We start from the raw sequence: 19,977 nt of genomic DNA, 5'->3' as shown, positions 1-19,977 counted from the left end.
TTATCGTTCAGTTGATCATCGCACAACCATCATCTTCAATTTGATACCACATGGGGTGTCTAGTATTCCCTGTTGTTGAAAAGCAGATTATTGGAACAGACAGTGTGTTGGGTAAGGTTCAACATATAGAGAGGTTATCACCACTCAGATGGATTTTTAATGAATTAGTTAATTCAGGAGAGTCATTGGAAACCTACAGAAGTTATCAGGGCAGTTACACAGGGATTTAGCTATGCATCTCCTGTTAACGTTAATGGATTTCAGCTGGCTCCCTGTTCTGAAATGGGACACTTGGCTCATGCTTCATGCTATCAGATTGAATTTGGGATGCAGGCGGACCTTGGTGTCTCATTCTGAGAAAACAGCACCTTAGAGATAGTCTGGCTAACACCTCTGTGCTGTTTTTTGCTGCCTTGTTATCTATAATTTCTGATGGGTTTGGCTGGATTATTGGAGATTGAGATTTGTAGCCTACTGCCCCTTTCAGATTAAATTAGTTTAAAATATGAAAGGGAAACCGTAGCAAGACAATCAGCAACTTTGTATAGCTTGGGGCATGAAGAGAAAGACAGATTTTCTTTTCTACAGGTTGAAATTTCCATTGCTTTGTCAAAGAAAATCGAGTTGCTTTGATAAACTTTTGCAAGAGTTTTCACAGGAACTGTCATGGCCTATATTGGTCACTGTAATTTATTATAAATGGTCCAGTATTCATTGCTGTTTACAGAAAACCTTGTTCCTTTTCCTGGATCTGGGTTGTTTGGTTGGTTTTTTTTTTAATATTTATACATCTGTTAACAAAAGATACTTTATTACAAAGTCATACCAGTGATGTTCCACAGCCACAGTGTATGTACATTAATTGACAAAAATGGTACTGTTTTTCTGGAAGTAAGAGTATTCATTATTTTGCTCTGTGTTTTGTTAAGCATCTCCTTGAGGATTCCAAGGGGACTGCTTTAACACATGGCTGTCTTGATATCCAGTCCACAGCTAATTTTTTCAGCCTATTTTTTGGTTGTTGTGATTTTCCCTGTAGAATAGAGGATATTATTTTCTCTTCAAGGACAGTGAGAGGTGCTGAATCCCTTGCTACCTCTCAGTAGCATGTTTACATCTTGCCTTAACTCTGGCCACTTGTTCTTCACGCTATAAAAGTGCAAAGTCATCAAATGTATCTATAAATACATTTAATTGCCTTACTAATGCCTCATAGTGGTATTCAGAAAGAAACAGATTTCTTCAGAGGTAAATGATTTCTGAAGTTTCCAGGGGAAATACTTAAGAAACTGAATGTCCAGTCGGTGTCAGCTTTAAAATCTGATGTTGGTTCATTTCTGGCTTTTTTTCCAGTATCTTAATCATATGAGTACCTTCATCATTAGTGTTTAGCATAGACCAAGCAGGAATATCTCCTCAAACTTGAGCCATTCTGAATCAAGTGTAGTAGCAAAGTTTGTAGTCTCTGAAATATTGGTGATGTCTCAATCTTTTTACAGTCACTCAATTTCCTAAAAATAGTAAATGCAAGAGTTTTGAAATAAAGTCTTAAGCCCTGAACTCCAATATGCTTAATACTGACAGTTGTTACAAATGCATTCATTTTACTTATTGCATCTTGTTGCTGGTTTAGAAAACATTCTTAAAACTATTTATCAAGAATAAACCAAAGATGCTCTTCAGTTTAGCACAAAACACTTTCTTTCCCCAGGGAATGAAGTAGTTTTGCTTGTTTCATGCATTTCTATGAATGTTTTGTGTATCATCTTTTGAGAGGCCAAGTGCTACCTGATATCCTTATGTACACATAGCCCCAACAGGGAACAGTGAGAAGGAAACCTCTAATGTCTTTTGTGGTTTGATCCAAGGCCTTCTGAAGTTAATGGAAGGATGCCCATCAAATTTCAGTGATTGTGGCTCATGTCCTTGAAGTATGACATGCACTGAAAAGCTGATTTTTGAATGTGTACTTGAAAAGTGAATTTGTGTGAATTCTGTACTGTTCCTCACCCAGAATCTTTTTGCTGTATTCTGTAGCTCTTCTTCATGCACCTTCTGCCTAATTTTGCTGAATGCTGGTGGGATCAAGTAATTTTGGACATCCTGCTTTGTAACGGGGGTGGCATCTGGTTGGGCATGGTAGTTTGTCGTTTCTTGGAGATGAGGACCTATCACTGGGCAAGCTTCAAGTAGGTCTAAATTAAAATAAACATTATGTTTAATGTTATAATATGAAATTAATTTCCTTGGGAAATAGACCTCCTTCTTTGCATATCTAAAGTGCTCTGTGGTGTAGAGGGGGCATGCATCTACATGTGCTGGCAGTGCTGTAGGTTTATTTTAAATTTTAAAAAATCCATCTCATAGTAATGCTACTGTGCAACATATATTTGTAAATATGGTTATGTATATATAATTTTCCATTGCAATCTAAGTTACAAGCATTAATGTCAAATGAAAATATGAAGTAATAAAGCTGTTTGCATTTTCAGCTCATTTTGTGCAAGCAAAACTTTGAAGAAGGCAGTGAAAAAAAACTGTAATTGTTTTCTCATTATATGATATTTTTAAACTAGATTTGGGCTCACCTTGATGAGGCATTAGTGTGGCAATCTTGTCAGCACTAGCTGTTACTGCAGAAGAATAATCAGGCTGATTGTACCTTTGCTGTGAATTGTCTTACTCCATTGCTGATCCTCTAAAACAAATGGAGTAATTGCAAAATAAAGCGGCATTTGTTGTGTTAAAAGGGCCACAGCTTCTGGCCTACTAAGTATAGTTCCTAGCTGTCCAGTTTCATCCATAGTTTTTGTTATCCCTCTCCTGCCTTCCCTGCCAGTTGGTGGCAGGGGTAGTTACCTGCATGTTGCCAATGGTACGGATGAAACAGATCAAGTACAAAGCCAAAGGATATTGCTTTGGGGGATGGAAAAGGAGCTCAAATCTTGGCTTCCAAATTTGTATCCTACATGAACTTCTGTACTGCTTGCTTTTCTTACTCACAAATTTGTTAGCTGCTCTGAGAACCATTCAGCCTTCAATCTCGATTCAGTTTTCCTGCATTTTCATCAGAGTTGTTGGTCCCTCTGTTTTTAGAGAGTTCACTGAAAAAGCAGCAGAATACCTATGGCAGGGCTAGTCTTTACTGTCTTTGTGACGTAATTTTTCCTACCATTCTTTTACGTGCATGGGTATATTTTTTGATCTTTAATATGAACAGGAGCTGCATAGAATAAGAAGCTTTTGCATTTGCCCTTTTGTTGTGTTTTTTTTATTTTTTTTCTTCCCTGAATAAACACAGATCTTAAGGATTAGAAAGTTCCCCATTTTCTAAGATCCTACTAGCCTAAAGGAACACAGATATCAGAAATATCAAATCTGAGTATCTTTTAGTTTTGTTTTTTTTTGTCCAGAAGAGCCAGGGAAATAACAGGGTGAAAACTGACTTTTGTAGCCTTGCTAGTCTTCCTTCAGAAAAGGAAACTTGAGTTTTTCTTAGACTCCCCATCCTATGAATGCTGTTTCTCATCTGAATTAATGTTATCAAAACCAAAAACTAGTAGCACTTCTGCCAGATGAACTTCCATTCACATCCCTTTTCAAAAGGGAATTTAAAAGCCTTCTAACTTTTAGCAGTGCTATCGGATCTCTTCAGAAGATTTGCATGCCTCTAATGGCAGAACATCAGGGGTTGTGTGTGCTGGAAGTGCACTGTTTTCAGACTTGTGGAGCCAGCCCCTCCTACAATTAATGAGTAATGAATCTGACAGATTCTTGAAGGGTTGATGTCGGTGAGCTGTAGAACAAGGAGCCTTTGGGATATGAGCAATGACAGCATAGATTAGGAAGAAGTACCCTTTAATTTTTCCAAAGGAGTTGCAGCATTGCAATCCTCATTTCTTCCCTTCATGGGGAGAATGATAGGTACGTTTTGTAGTTAGTTACTGACTGAGGGTAGAGGAGGGTGGACTTCAGGGTGGAATGTACCCTTACTGAAATGCCTAATAGAGTATATTTCTTAATTCACCCTTGCCTGGTACGCTGTGGTGTCTGTGAACTTCTCTGCTGTCCAGCAGAACAGTGTGATTGTTCCAAAACACCAGTAACATGGTTATTGCATTTTTTTTAATTATTATTTTTTTCCCCTTGCATGTTCGTCATATTTACTCCAGCTGTTTTCTTTTTTTAGGGACATTCACACGACCACAGGGAAAATCAAAAGAGCTGTATTACAGTTCACACCAGCCAGCTGGACCTATGTCCGCTGGTTTGACCCTAAGTCTTCATTTCAAAGAGTGGCTGGAATCTACCTTTTCATGATCATTTGGCAGGTAAGAAATTCTGTGAAATCAAAGCTGCTATCAGCTCAGTTACTTACTGGCTGTGTTTGGCCAGAAGATCCTCTAATGCAATGTATGTCTGTCTTTGAAATACACAGATAAAGGAATTGATAATACAGAATTGGTCAGGGCATTGTTCACAGGAGTTACATGATAGTTCAGAAGTGCAATTACAGAATCTGTGGGGGAAGAAAACCCAAATGTTACAGATTGCTATACTGGTCATCAGATTGCTCTTTGCAATTGATGCAGTTTTAAGAACCGCTATTGTCCTGGGTTCAGCAGTAGCAGTCATTTTTCTCCTTCTTGGTAGCTGGTGCAGTGCAGTGTTTTTTACTTTCGGCCTGGGAACAAAGCTGATAACACTGATGTTTTGGTCTGGGCAAGGACTTTTCTGAGCCTCACGCTCTGCCAGGGAGGAGGGGAAGCTGGGAGGAAGCAGAGACAGGACACCTGACCCAAGCTAGCCAAAGAGGTATTCCATACCACAGCACGTCATGCCTAGGATGTAACTGAGGGTTACCCGGAAGGGCTAGGGACTGCGGGGTTGGAGGAGGTATCGATCGTTGCTTGGTTGGGCTGGGGGGGCGAGTTTTCGGTCGGCTGGTGATGAGGTGTTGTGTTCTCTTCCCTTGTTATTCCCTTTATCATTATTATTATTGGCGGTAGCAGTAGTGATTTGTGTTATACCTTAGTTACTAAACTGTTCTTATCTCAACCTGTGGGAGTTGCATTCTTTTTGATTCTCCTCTCTGTCCCTCTGGGAGTAGGGGGAGGGCAAGAAGGGGGGGGAGTGAGTGAACAAGCTGTCTGGCTGGGTTTAAACCACGACAGCTATACAGCGGGGTTTTAGGGTGGGCGAATTTTTTGTTTGGTTTGGTTGTGTGGGTTTTTTTTTTTTTTTTGGTGTGTTTGTGTTTTGGAGGTTTTTTTGGTGGTGGTTGTTTTTTTTTCCTGTTGACTGTTGAATGGATCACTGATACTTAGAATTCTGGCCTTGATCTAGTAAGAGTATGATACGTCTCAACTGTTTTGGCCGTGCAAATACTAGCAGTCTTCACTAAAATGTCTTTTTAGTCTGCTGAATTTAGTTTTTAAAAGGAGAATTGGAAGTGTTTGATACACTTTTTTTTTTGTTGTTTTTTTGTGGTGGTGATTTTTGTTCTGGTTTGGGGGTTTTCTATTATTGGGGTTTTTGTTTTTTTGTTGTTTGTTGTTTGTTTGTTTGGTTTTTTCCATTTAATGCTCTCTTCTCTACCAAATTTGCCTCAGTTATTTACCCTGATTTAAGATATGAAAATTATTAAAAGACCTCTGCAGTGTGAATTAGTGTCTGGTCCCTTAATGAGTTTCTGGAAAGAGAGTGAATACTTTCACAGAGGTGTCTAGGGGAAGATTCATTGGTTTACTGGTGTATTCCGTGCTTGTCCTAGAGCAGGAATCCTTGATCTAACCAGCAGGGCTATAGTGGGGCATAAATAGTTTTCCTTCTGTGTTTTAGTTTCCATATTAATACCTGCACATAACTTGTATGCTATTGGCTAACATTTTTTTATTTTTTTTTTCCCTAGCTGACTGAGTTGAACACATTCTTTCTGAAACATATCTTTGTGTTCCAAGCAAGCCACCCTTTAAGCTGGGGGAGAATTCTCTTCATAGGAATCATTACAGCGCCCACTGTAAGGTAATTTTGTTGCCATGTTGGTTGTTCTTCAGTTTAAAGTAGTCTGACTTCTAGGCACCCAAGAACTGCAATAGTTTGTGGGCAAGTACAGCACATTTCAAGAAATCTATGCTTTTGCTACCACAAAAAAGCAAAACAGTCATTGCTTTTCAGTAAAGTGTATTTTCTGACAAGTAAATTAATAAGGTATAATGTGTACAAATGTGTTTCCATAGGGATGCAAAACCATCCTGTTCTATCTTCTGTTTGTATATCATTTTTGCCCAGGGGGGTTGTGGAGTCTCCTACGTTGGAGATATTCAAGGCCCGCCTGGACAAGTTCCTGTGTGATGTACTCTAGGTTACCCTGCTCTTGCAGGAGGGTTGGACTAGATGATCTTTTGAGGTCCCTTCCAACCCTTAGGATTCTGTGATCATCTCCCTTTTTCGTGAGTTAGCTGCATATCTTATCCTTGAGGTCTGTGTGAGAAAATATCCAAGCTGGTGAATCGGGTGCTCACAGAAATGTAGATGAGGAAAAATAGGAGTTGTTGGTTCTTCTGAGATGCTTATTCTGTTTGTCTACTGGAAATATTAGCATGTTATGTGAAAAGACAGAGCATTACCATATTCCGAGTAACACAACAGTATATATGCGGTGTTAATAGTTTTATAAAAACACTAACCTGCTTTTAGTCATGCACAGTATTTCACATTGTTAATAGAGTTGTCTTTTTTTTTGTCCTGTGACATAGCTGGAGGTAGATAGAATGCACACAGTGCTGAAGTTAAGAGGCAGGGTATTTACCATTCATGAGTAAAGTGATGTTACTTTGAACAGTTAAATGGCAACCATGAATTGGTTTATTCCCAAAATACAGCTGTTAACGTTAGGCTTAATGAAGTTATGCGCAGTGATTTCACACTGTTAATTAAATCACTTTAAACATCCTTAAAGCACCTAAAGGTGAGCTTTTAAGTGTTTAATGGCACTTGCCATCCTATTGAAGTCTTTATTCTTAAACAATCCCTTTATTGTTGGATTAATAGTATTTGTCTTTCTTATCTGTCATTGGAAATCAGAGACTGAGAAGAACAGCTTTGGTTTCGCTTCTTTGGAATCCCCCCCTCTAAGATCCTAAAATTTGGGAGCATAAAGAACAGAGCAGAATGATCTGCAGACTGATTTGAAATTAGTGAGAAATTCTTTTCTGTTATTGAGAGGAAAACATGCCAGTGGTTAGACCACTCACCCAGGACATGGAGTAGCTATATTCAGTTTCTTTCAAGATTCAAACTTGTAACTCTCAAGAAAATGCAATTGTTAGTAAGTTAAAGACTGTGGAAGAAGTGGGGAATTCTCTTAATTCTTCCAAAGTTGTTGCACTTTGCCCAGAAGAATTGGAGATTCAGTGGAGAGGCAGGAGACAAATATATAGCTTTGTTAGCCTACTAGTTTGGGTGCTTTCCCAGTCCTTGCTCTCAGGATTTTCTGTGTTGTTTTGAGCTATTTGATCTATGCAATAATAGGTTCTAGTAGAGTTGAAGCCATCTGGTAAACATCCAGCATGAGTGCATGTGATTTTAACCATCAGCACTTCATTTTCAGTATAGATACATTTGTAACATAAACTTGTTTTCCAAATGTAAATCCTCTGAAGAACTTTCTCATTTTCCTTCTCAGGCAATACTATGCATACCTCACAGATACACAGTGCAAGAGGGTGGGAACTCAGTGCTGGGTGTTCGGGTAAGTGTTCTTGATGCATTCTTAAAGCACTTGGACAAATGTTCAGTGTGAGTCCAGCACGGGAACAGGCTTTGCATGAAGCCAGTCCTTGTCTTGTGTTGGTTTTAGTATAAAGGAACAGTATAGAGAGATTTTCTTTATTTTTTTTTTCTTTTTGCAAGTTCAGAGGAAAGGAAAATTCTGGATTTGGAGGTATAACATGGGAAATGATGGAATGAGTAAGGAGAAGAACAGAAAGAAGAACTAGAAACTGCTGGATAAAGCTAGGCTCTTTCAAAGTAGCATTGGCTTTGCTGCCCATATTCTCAGTCAGGTGAGAAGGATAAAGCTTTTGCTTCTACCACTTGCCTGTCATCAGAGCACTGTTTACCTGGCTATCAAGGTGGGCATTGCTACTGTTAGTGGAATCACAACAGGAGACAGTGAAACAAACCATAGTTATCATCTATTTCTATTCCATTCTCAAAGAGGGAAAGGAATGATACTACAAATAATGGTTACTTACAATGTCTTTCAACATATCTCTTGGAGGAGACCATTAAATGAAGAGTTTGCATGATTGCTTCTGGTGAGAACTTCCTTCTCCAGATGGCTTGACTAAAACTTACTGTTCTGGAAACCTGAAGCATATGCTATTGTAGCATTGCAAAAGCTTCTTGTAATAAAGCAGTGTAGTAGTGTCCCTTTTGATTTAGGGCTTGGAAGCTTACACAAGAGAAAACAACATACAAGATCCTAAATCACATCTTAAAAAAAAAAAATGTATTTTAAGAAAGTATTCAAGAAGCTAATTTCTGATGGCAGTTATTCTAAATAAAACCAGCCATTTCATTCTCTTTGTCAAGATTAGTGCATGCTTGATTTCCAGAATTGTCTGAACCATTTTCATGTTTAATAGAAGAATCTAGTACTGTTTTAGATTGGAATGGCATTTCAATGAGCCATTAAATACTTAGGTCTAGTTTACAGACAGTGCTCTGGGCAAACTTATCTTATCTTTACTGTTAGTCTTTGGAACGTTACAAAGTCTGTAGGAATAGTGCTGGGCTGGAAGCCTTGTTTCCACATGCACTACACCATGATAAAGAATATCCCTTTCTTAACATTCAGTTGAGATGAGAGCAAAGCATACTGCAGTGTAATTGAAGGGGTTTCTACTCTTGCTTTAATGTACCCTGGACAAGGTGACACATGTCTTCCTGGGTTTGACTGGGCTTAAATATTCAACCTCTTTCACTGACTTACCACCTTCCTTACTGTATTAAACTCAGGACTGTAACATCCATTTACATACAAAAGGTGGTAACTGTTCTTGTCTAGTTTTACTGGTGCTGTGTAGGAGTTGATAGTAGTTTCTGTAAGCCTAAAACTCCTTATTTAAGGAGGATCCCTCTCCTCAAAACACATATTATGATTCCTAAAGAGGGTCTGTAAAATACACACTCCTTAAAAAGGAACTTTTCAAGTGATTCTGGCAGAGTAACCTGTCTTTCTGGGTTTGGTATGGAGCACGCTTTTAGTACTGAAGGTAACTCATTAATTGCACAGTTAATATTACCATTTAATTTACAATCAGAATCAAATAACCTTGCTCTGTTTGTGCAAAAACATCTTAGTAGTTGCAGATCAACTGTATTAATATTTTGGAGAGCCATGTTTGAATAGCCATGTTACTGAAATCTGTAAACAGTTTAGGAATTGAGATATTTATATGAAAGAGGAAATTTTCTCAACTATAGATGGTAATTTTAGAGTTTTATACCAGACACATTTAAACAATTTTTTAATTCTGGGGGAAGAATTTTCAAGTTCTGCATTAAGAAAGATGCATTTCTGTTTCATCCAAGAGAAAGAGTGTAAACATATTCCTTTGGAAACCAAAGGGAAATACGATGCTGAATGTTTACTTTCTGGCTCTAAAAAATTAAGTATTGCAGAAACCCTTATCCTTGATTCAAAGCTCTCTCTGAACACATTAATGTCACATGTCAATAAATAGATGCTCAAATATTTCTTTATAATCTCATAACAAGAACTTCAACAGAATATTCATCTATAGTCCCATCTAATTGCGGGAAGTGTGCATGGAGTATTATCCTTGATACTGCTTATTTCTTTAATTTGCAGAAAAAAACAGAGTAACACCAGGAGTTCCTGTTGTCTGTTGGAAAAGTAGGGATTTCCCAGAAGATTAATTACCCAGAATATAATTTCTGAAGCAATTAGAAGCAATTATATAGAATACTCGTAGCTGTGTCGATTAAGACACTTCTAAAGGCACAAACTGAATTTGTAACAGCCTAACCATGGGAATAATTAAAATTAGTGTCTTGATTAGTACGAAACTGTGCTCTATGACTCAACATATACTGTAGCAGCACTCTCAATAGATGGACAGTCAGTGTGATACAAGGCATAAACAAGGCCAGTGCAACAGCTCTTCTGGAAACTACACCATTTTCATTAAGGTGAAGCCTTTCAAAAAGGGATATCTGTTAGGATGTTATAAGGCCATTTTGACTGAATAACACTTAGTGTCTTTAATTCTATGGAGTATTCTCATGACCCTTCAGTAGGACACTAATACCTTCCATTGTTAGCATTTTTCCGTCTTTCGATTTGCCACCTCTTTAACTGTAAGAGCTGTCCTGTTGTACAATGTGCTTAACCCAAGCATTCTTGACAAGAACAATGGAAAGAATGTATAAATGCAGCACACAGTTGTATAATTTTTTGAGTCCTTGTTGAAAGTAGCCTATTGTTTTACACCTTCTAGTATATCATGCCATCATATGGTTGTTTCCTGGTGGTGGTCTTTGTTACCGCTGCTGGAGTTCAGTTTAACTATTTTCTAATCTGCAGCTTGATCAGTAAGAATAGTACAAAGCCAAGAAAGAAAAATAATTGGTGATCCAGTAGAGTAACACTGCTCTCAAGTTTTTACTAATATGCACTTGCATTTTTACTAATATGTACTTGCAGTATTGGTCAATAAGGCATTAATTCCATGATTCTTAATTTTGGCCCCACTCATTGTGCTGTAAATCACATTAGATGATACAGAGAAAGCCATCATTTGTTATTTTCACCGAGACCATCTCTACAAAACCAGTGGTTAAGTCATGCACACATCTTTCCTCCCTCCTTCATGGAAGAAGCTAGGTCCTGTCTGCCAAGCAAGAGAGCCATTTTTGACAGCTCTCTGGTCATGGAGAGTGCTGGTAGAGAATGTGTCCAGTGGTGGTGTGTTTGGGTGACTGGAGAACTTGACCTGATGTTAAGTGTTCCCGCATGTGTTTGAGGAGTAGTTTTCATGCATGTGTCTTCAAGGTAGCACATATGAACATTATTGAGCAAGTATTAAACTTCTATAAGATTAATAGTTCATGATTTGCTTCAGCTTGAGAAGAGTCAATTTTCTACACTCTTCCTGCACCAGTCATGTTTCTACACTGGTATTTGTTAAAAATACGTAATTTTTTTTTTGTCCAGGACCTATACAAATTAAATATATTCCCATGGCAGGTGATAGATTCATGACCTATTGTATGAAGTGGTGGACAAGCCTCCATAGCTTTGAGCCTGAAAAGATGCACACATCTGATAACAGGGAGAGAGCCAGAAATACTTGGTTTTATTCTTATAATGCCAGAGAGGAAAATAAATACTGTAGTATTTCCTCTCAGATTTTTCCTGAAAACCTCTGATTACTATATTGTGGATCCTGAGTTTACACATAAACCAGAGCAAATGCGTGGAATCTCGGAGAATTTTAAATGCTTTTTCATGTTAATTCAGATGGATTTTAGTGAGAAAATTAAGCCAAGTAGCCTATTTAGAATTGTAGTAAATTTACATCCAGTAATGAAATACCCAAAGCACAGTTCTAGTTCTCCCAGCAGGGAGTCTGTTGCTTGTTCAGTATAGAAGAGAAATTTATGTCTGCTGAGGGTTGAAGCACGGTGGTAGGAATAAATAGAAATCTCTGCTGTTGGCTCACACTCCTGTTTGTTCCCTGGACAAACAGAGGCTCATGGAATTGTGAACTGCCAGCTGATCGCTTTTGTATGCTGTTCATGCTGATGAAAATTATGGAAAGAAAAATAAATTTCCCAAAGAATTTCAGTTAATGGTGGTGTTGGAGCGCTTGCTAGAGAGTAGTGCTTGTTTATTGTTGATGGTCTGAGGTCTGGGTTGTGAACATGTGAGTTAAATCCTCAGTGTTTGTAACCACTCTACCCCCTCCTCTGTCTTTCATTTACCCACAGGGTTATTGCTTTCCTTGAAGCTATTGTGTGCATAAAGTTTGGACAGGATCTTTTTTCCAAAACACAAATACTGTACGTTGTGTTTTGGCTTCTCTGTGTGGTAAGTGAGATTTCTCATGTGAAACATAAAGCATGGCAAAAGCATTGAAAGCATCTAAAGAGTTTCCTCTCTGGAACATTGCAGCAGGGGATCATTGTGGGGGGAATTCCAGTAAAGAGCTCTGTGCATGTACTAGGAAAAGCAAATGCTAGTTTGTTTAGAACACGCTTTAAAGGGACTAGAATAACTTTTCTTATTTATTCAAATAGCAGAATATAGTCACTTTAACAGTGTTTAATGATTAAACAAACAGTAGTTTTAGGGTGCTTTATGAGATAAAATGTGAGTTTGAATGAAGCTAACTTTAGTGGTACTTGCTATAGTATCCACTGGAAAGGAACAGGAGTTAATGAGTAACATTAATAAGTAATGCATGTTGTTTCACACTGAAGTCTTACAATGACATAAAGAACCCTGTTTTATCAGGCAAATCATTCTCGCTCAGCCTGCAACTTTCTGTACTTTAGTGTGATTACTGCAAATGCAGCAGGAAATGCCCATTTTATAACAGTAAATGGATGTCTGTCTTGCCATACTTGTAACTCTGATGCCAAACACATTTTTAATCATCAGTGAAAAATAAGGCATTTATAATTGGCTGACAGATAAGTACTCCCTTCTAGTTGGGAACAGTTTGAACAGGTAATAGGGAGTCGGATTGTGTTGTTCTCTTCTTTAGCATGACAATTTTATTCCTGAAACTTCAGAAAAGCATTGAATTGCTTCCTGAGATCAGAGCACCACAAAACCAAACATGTAACCCAGCCTGAAGGAGAATTAGTTTTTCTCGCACACTGGTTGTCCCTGATAATATACATACAAGTGCCTTTGTATGATGACTGTACCGGGTGAAGACAAGAACCATAATGCATGCGTGTGGGTGATGTGTATGTATTCTCATGGTTCTGCTGAGAATTGGTCTGCACACCCCACGGTGGCAGAATGTATGTGTACCTTGCAGCTGAAGCATGAGTCTTACTCATGCTGTCAAAAGATGAAGAGAGAAAGAGCGTGAGTCTCTGAATGTAGAATCTCCAGGGACTCTGAGACCTTGAACCAGCAATAAATTTGGAAAGAAGTTTTACAGATTATTTTTCTTCTCTTTCCTTGTTTAGGCCTTTACAACTTTCCTGTGTTTATATGGCATGGTTTGGTATGCAGAGTACTATGGCCTCCGAGAAAAGGTACTTTATTAAGAAGCCCAGTTTTGTTTTATACCAGAGTTAATACTGCTATGCTCATAGATATTAGAATTCTTTACCAGAGCTAGTATAAATGAGGGTGAGGGCAGGATGGCCTAGAGTGTAGCTGAAGTCAATAGAAAGAACTCTGAATTCAGAGGGCCTTGGGTAGATCCCAGATTAGACTGTGGTTTCTAAAGAATGCTGTCCTCTTAGTTACTCAACATGACGCTGTAATTTTAGCAAAGCTTTCAGGGATGAATGGTTAGCTAATGTTCCCATTGTACAGGTGAAATGCTAGGGGAATATTAAGAATACTTGGTTACATAAGAAATTACATGGCAGGTGGTGAGTTCTTATTGTATCATTTATGTTGTACCTTTTAACTAGAAAGCAAAAAGTCCTAAGTACTGGCTGAATGTTTTGTGAGGACTTCTGTCACCATTTAAGTTTACAAGTCTCATTGCAAACAGGAGAAGTGCTGATCACAGGAGCCATGAGCATCCCGATGACGTGTGTCCTTGTTTTTGCAGACCTTATCAGAAAGTGAAGACAGCCCATACAGTCCAGATGCTTCCTGGCTTCATTCTAAATTCAGTAAAGGTATTGTCACTTTTGCTTCTATATTCTCAAAGTGGTAGCATTAAGACTCAACACTAGGAAATGAGGCTTGAGAAACTTACCTTGCAGACGACTGGACCTATTTAAACATCTATGCAGGAGCTATACAGATCTGTCATCTGCAGAGCTATTCTGCTTTGCAGCTTTTTCTCTTCTAACTCTTAGAAATACATTTTTTTTTTTTAATGAAGCAGCTGAATTTTTCTGCTGTTATTCCAAGCCATTCTTGTTAGGTTATTATGCATTTCATAACTGTTGTGGACAGTTGTTTTTTTTTTTCTCTGAACATTGTGTGTTTGATTTGAAACATGAATATGAATTGTGGTTTTGGTCCTGCTCGTTAAGAAACGGTCAAGAATGCCCTGGAGCTTGTATTCTTAACTGACACTTGCCTAGTCAATGTAGTGCTGATGGTCACAAACAGCAAAAGCAGCCTACTTCTCTGACTTAACTGCCCTCTAGTGAGAAAAGGTAAGTTACCTGCCTCCTCCATTAACTCTATAGTGTGGTCTTACTTACTGAACAATTATCAGGATTCCCACTTGGAAGTTATTTCTCAGAGTTTATGCTTCATGTGTTTGTATCATTAAAAACAATTTCTTATTTATCATAGGCTTGGAAAGCCCTACAGCAGAGCTGCTTTCTATTTCATACATGTTTTTTCTGGATGCTGATATTCTCAGTGTAGTAAATTTGTGGGGTTTTTTTGTACTTTGGAGGAAAATTGCTTGAACTTAATTTCTGCACCACCCCCCCTGCCCCGCTTATATATGCCAGAGAATTTAGGCCAAGTAAATATTTCTATGATTTTCTGTTATGTATTAATTACAAACTTCAGCCTCTTTCATCTTTTCCTCCTGAATTCTTGTTTCAGTCCCCATTGTCAACCTCTGCTTTCTCAGAGTCAAATAGAAGAGTTGAGCTTGTTCAGACTGGAGAAGAGGAGGATCACGGGAGACCTTATAACAGTTTTCCAATACCTAAAGGGGCCTACAAAAAGTCTGGAGAGAGAGTTTTTACAAGGGCATGTAACGATAGGGCAAGGTGGAATAGTTTTAAACTGAAAGAGAGTAGATTTAGATTAGACATTAGGAAGAAGTTCTTCACTATGAGGGTGGTGAGACATTGGCACAGGTTGCCCAGAGAAGCTGTGGCTGTCCTATCCCTGGCAGTGTTTAAGACCAGGTTGGATGGGACTTGGTGCAGCCTGGTCTAATGGAAGGAGTCCCTGTCCATGGCAGGGGGGGTTGGAAGCGGATGATCTTGAAGGTCTCTTCCAACCCAAACCATTCTACAATCTATGGTCTGTCATATGAAAGACTGAAAACAAGAAATATAATCTTACAAGAATCTGTGACCTCACTTCCATAATTTTTAATTTCTGGTAGTAGCACCTGCCAGTAATAAAAATATGGAGGCTTAATTACTGATGTCATTTAACATGGAGGATGTTTCAGCACTGTATCCTGCTATAGCAAACTTCCACTTTTATTTTTATTTTGGAGGAAGAATTTTACAGAAGTCTTAAGAATTTTTATTAAAAAAAAATAGGCCACTAGATGGAGTGTATCAACCAGTTTGCATTAGCTTGAAATCTGTACTTGTAAACACTGTAGCTTTAGGTAGCCTTACTGTCTCAACAGCTCCACAGTGTAAAATATATAGTAAAAAAAAATGTTTCCCTTTCAGCAGGTGCTGACAATAGTCCACCAAAACTTTCAGTCAATAGTGAAAGCCATTCATCTAGAAGGAGGAATCGCCACTCCAAATCAAAAGTAACGAATGGAATTGGCAAGAAGTAAGAATGGTTTCTGAAGATACCCTACAGTGTGACCAGAAGTGACAAAGAAAATCAGACATGGCTCTGAATTTCCAAACCGAAGATTGATTTTTAAATTTAAAGATTAAAGAAAGGACGTGTTGGAGGAAAAGGATGATCAGGATGGAGCCACCAGTGTAGTGGTGATCATTGCCTGCTGACACTTGCCATTCACTGATTTAAATCTAGTTTCTTCAGCCTGTGGCACCAAAAGCTAATGGAGAGTGTGCTGGAAAGGAAAGTAATTTTGTCATAGCAGGTACACCCTGTTTTGTGTTCAGGTGTTGCAAGTGCATTTTTAATATCTTAAAGGCTAGTAAACTGATAGTCAGTTGGCATAGTTGATTTGATTTGGTTTGGTTTACTATGTTTTTGTTATTTTCTAGAAGAGTATGCAATCCTTTGACTAAAAGCAACTCTGCCCTTCTTTCTCAGTCTCACAACTAAACTTTTCTATACAACAGTAAGTATTTAAAATTTCCATACTTTATCTGCTTGCTTTTATGTAAAAGGCTCTTTAGACCTGGTGATGAGATTTTACCAATGAAGGAATGGGTACAGGTTTCTTTTAAAGGATGTGAAGTCTTTGAACACAGTTCTTTTGTTCTGCATTGTCCTTCTGCTTGATTGTTACACATTTGATTTATTTTTTTTTTTTTAAGGTTTTAAAATACTTGCATAAAAACCTGTTGCAGAGCAGAGGGCTGTGCCTCCTGCCCTCAGGGACAGATATCATGTCCTTTAGTTGTTTTTTCCACCTTTACATCATTTTTTCAGCTGTGCCACATTAAGTATAATGTTCCTTCCTATTCCCCTCAATTTGCCTTTGCCTTAACTGAAATCCCAGTGTCTTTAGGCTGATATCAGAAACTGCTTTGAAGGCTCTGATGTCTTACTGAGCCTGGTGATAAGGCAGTTTTTTGCTGAAGCTGAGTTGCTTGCTGCTTCCATAAGCATCATTATTTGTGAAGGCTTGCTGTAGTCTTTGGTATCTGAGAGGCAGCATGATATTACTGTGATAGACCCCATTGCTTTGGTATTTTCTATTATGCAATCAGAAACCCAACAGCAAAGTCAGTCTTTCTTGCAGGTTTTTTTGTGTGTAGTTTTTTGGGGGAGGGGTTTGTTGGTTTGTTTTTTTTTCTTGTTATTATTTTTTAATGTATTAACTATGACATGTAGCAAAGTGGGTAATTCTCCAGCAAGGAGCTTAATGATAAGTCGAGGTTAACAATCAAGAGCCATCAGTTCCTGTATTAAGTTATCAAAAGGTTTTTGTGCCAGTTAGATTTTGGGATTTATGGGGTTCAGAGGGGTCGATAGCTTAAGCAAAGGTAAGTAATACCCATTAGTCACTTAGTCTTCGTAAGAAAATGGGATTGCCTTTTTCTTTGAATAATATTATTGTGATTTGCCACAGGCTAAGTACTAAAAAAACCAAAACTGCAGCAGAGACTTTATGCAAGTGTATGATACTGTAAATACAAAAAAAGTATCCTGTGTAATCCATTAATTCCCGTGTGCCACAGACTATCAGTGTTTTCAATGCACTTAAGCGTTGCTGCCGAACACCTCAGAGGCCCTTCATTTCCCACCCACCTTTCCAATCAGGCATAAAATGTACAACTTGGGAAGTAACGTAGTAGAAGCTGTTGTATCATCATTGCTACAGTGGCATTAAACATCTGTTACGTGAGCAGATATGTTAGGAAGACTTTCAAGCTTTCCTACAGCTACTTGGTTTTCATTCATACTATAGCAATTCCTTATTTGTAATGTACTGCATATTGATGAATGAATTTGTAGATTCCTTTGCATACTGAGACTTGTTACTTTTTAATTTTCTTGGTTAATAACTCAGTCTGTGCAAGACTGAAGAATGACATTGTAAATTTTCTATTGATTTGATACCAAAGCAAAAGATTGGAAGTCTAATGGTTTAGGTATCTTAAATACCATAGTGTTCAAAGATGAGAGCCTGTTTTGTACTTGCGGGGTTATACACACCAACTATGTATACAAAGCTTACATGTGTAAGCACATACTGAAGTACAATATCTACTTGCCTGAGGGGACAAGCACACATTTTGTAAATGCAAACCTGGTGCTCACACTGCTGAACTGCACCCTAAAATTATTGGAAAGGCATATGTGAAGTGTCATCTTGTTGGAAGCCGACTTCTGTATACTATTACAACAGCTTGGCCTTGAAGAAATGTTGTTTGACAACACCTTAAAAAATATTTCCCATGAAATCTTTTTACTTCAATTTTTTATGTTTGGTTGGATTTTTTGGTTGTTTTTTGGTTTTGGGGTTTTTATTTTGTATTGATTTGGGTTTTTTTGCTACTCTAAAAGAGAGATGGCCAGGGAGAGGGGGAACTTAAGTAAACTATTCAAGTGCTGCTTGGAAAATGGCCCTTTGTGTCCTCTGTCAGCAGTTCTGGCTGGAATTCTCATGTGTTCTCACAAGTCCTCCGCTGACTGACTACTGTGTTTGCAGCCCCATCATTTTGGATGTGAGCTTTGCACTGCCAGGCATTGAAAAGGTGCTTTTGATCACTGCTGTAAAATTAGTGATCTCAATTTTATCGTGTACTGCGCTATTGCTGAATTCTGTATGTGTGTAACACCTACAATGACAAATCACTTAGTGACAAACATCCATGTATGAGTTCCGCTGCGTGAACAGTGTTTTGTAACAGTCATGGGTGCACTGTCATGTTCTTAATTACTTGTTCTGTCACAGCCTCGCATTCCTACTTTCCTTCTTCTGATTTTCTTCCCTTTCTCTGTCCTCTAGTGATCTCCCTGGCTGTTATGGAGAGATCTGAATTGGCCCTCCAGAGGCTGGCCATCAATAGTGTCAGTCATTGAAGGGGAGCCTAATTCAGGGCAGTGTGGTGTAAGCAGAGGTAGTGACAAGAACTTTAAATAGTGGATTAAATAAAAATGGAAAATTTAAAAATGCAGGTATACAGTGAACGAGAGCTAGGCTTGAGTACTGGATTCCAGTATTAAAGTTGCTGCATAGATTACGAACCACATCAAATTAATATTTGGAGTGTGATTTCAACCAGTGCTTTTGTTACTCTTCTGTGAAGATCATAATTTGATGTTCCAGCTGTTAAAACTTTGATATTTTTTACTTTATCACAAGAGGACGCAGATGTTACCATGTATTTAATAGTTTTTGAATAGACTTGCTCTGTATTGATTGCAAAGTATTGTATTTTGCAATAACTCAGTAAATCAACCCATGTGACCAGCGTGTGTGTTTGTCTGTACCTGCAAGGCATAGGAAATTATTATATACTGCCTTTAGAAGCTCTTACATTTTATTCTATGTAACTTCATGCTGACAATTCAGCAGTTCCTGAACAGCCTATAGTACACACTAAGGTTTTGCTGTAATTTATTGTTTTGGAGCAGCAGATCTGATCACATGAACAGTTACATTATGCCTTCTGAAGTTTCTCTAGTATACAGGATAAATCTTGTCTTCATTATTCTTTCTTGCTTTTACTGTTGGATGGGAGAGCAGAGTTGCAAGATGGCCTCATGATAGGCTTTCATGTAGAAGAAATGAGACTTCCTCCAGAAGAACCGCAAGACTGACTATTGGCAACTAAACTTCTGCCAGTATAAAGGTGTCAGTGAGTATCAGAAACACTTTGCTTTGGCTTCCACTGCTGCCACAGTTTCCACATCAGCAGTTTCCAGTTGTTTTATATCCAAAACCTATTGTGAGCTGTTGATTGCTCCTCTGCTGTTGGCACTAGCCTGATGTCTACTGTGTAGAGAAGCATGGCATTCTCTTTCTTCCTCAGTTCCTTCCCTCTACAGGCCTTGAATACTGGAACTTTCTGCTTTGCTGAGAAAGGCTTTTCTTTGTTATCTTTTTGAATGCTGATTTACATCATGGCACCAATCAGGCCAGTAACCTTCCTGTACATGAGAGTTGTATGTATAAACCACCAGGATGGCTCTAGAACCCCAGTCAGGTCTGGCAGAAGTATTTGGGTTTTTTTCTGTTTTCTGGAGGATTCCAGACATGCTGTTGCATTTGGCAATGTACAGTTTGCTATGCATCTCCAGAACATCATAAAGAGCAGATCCTGCATGAGTCTTCCATAGTGTGTTTTTCACTCTGGATAGCTGCTCAGCAAAATTCATCAAGTTCCTTCATATTCTAAGGATTAGTCCAAGTCACGGTTATCTCAAAGGGCTTTGGA

The 19,977-nt window shown here is 38.3% G+C and overlaps 1 protein-coding gene across 2 annotated transcripts in view; it reads left to right on the top strand.

Annotated features, from left to right (window-relative positions):
* The window catches only part of PTDSS1 (phosphatidylserine synthase 1), a 29,511-nt gene extending 13,429 nt beyond the window's left edge, over positions 1-16,082 (top strand). The window contains exons 6-13 of one of the 2 annotated variants that reach the window (XM_061448058.1): positions 2,038-2,189; positions 4,190-4,331; positions 5,912-6,024; positions 7,688-7,753; positions 12,022-12,121; positions 13,237-13,305; positions 13,836-13,905; positions 15,616-16,082. In XM_061448058.1, the coding sequence (XP_061304042.1) occupies positions 2,038-2,189; positions 4,190-4,331; positions 5,912-6,024; positions 7,688-7,753; positions 12,022-12,121; positions 13,237-13,305; positions 13,836-13,905; positions 15,616-15,725 (822 nt within the window). In that variant the 3' untranslated portion in view covers positions 15,726-16,082. Of the gene's footprint in view, positions 1-2,037; positions 2,190-4,189; positions 4,332-5,911; positions 6,025-7,687; positions 7,754-12,021; positions 12,122-13,236; positions 13,306-13,835; positions 13,906-15,612 lie in introns of both variants that reach the window. The other variant, XM_061448057.1, reaches the window with a different exon arrangement.
* Positions 16,083-19,977: the final 3,895 nt, after the last annotated feature.

The sequence above is a fragment of the Pezoporus flaviventris genome, unplaced genomic scaffold, assembly GCF_033815535.1.
Source record: "Pezoporus flaviventris isolate CSIRO_AGI_PZ_B2104156 unplaced genomic scaffold, CSIRO_AGI_Pfla_v1 ptg000007l, whole genome shotgun sequence".
In the NCBI taxonomy this organism is placed as follows: Eukaryota; Metazoa; Chordata; class Aves; order Psittaciformes; family Psittacidae; genus Pezoporus; species Pezoporus flaviventris.
This window is presented reverse-complemented; position numbering and strand designations above follow the sequence as displayed.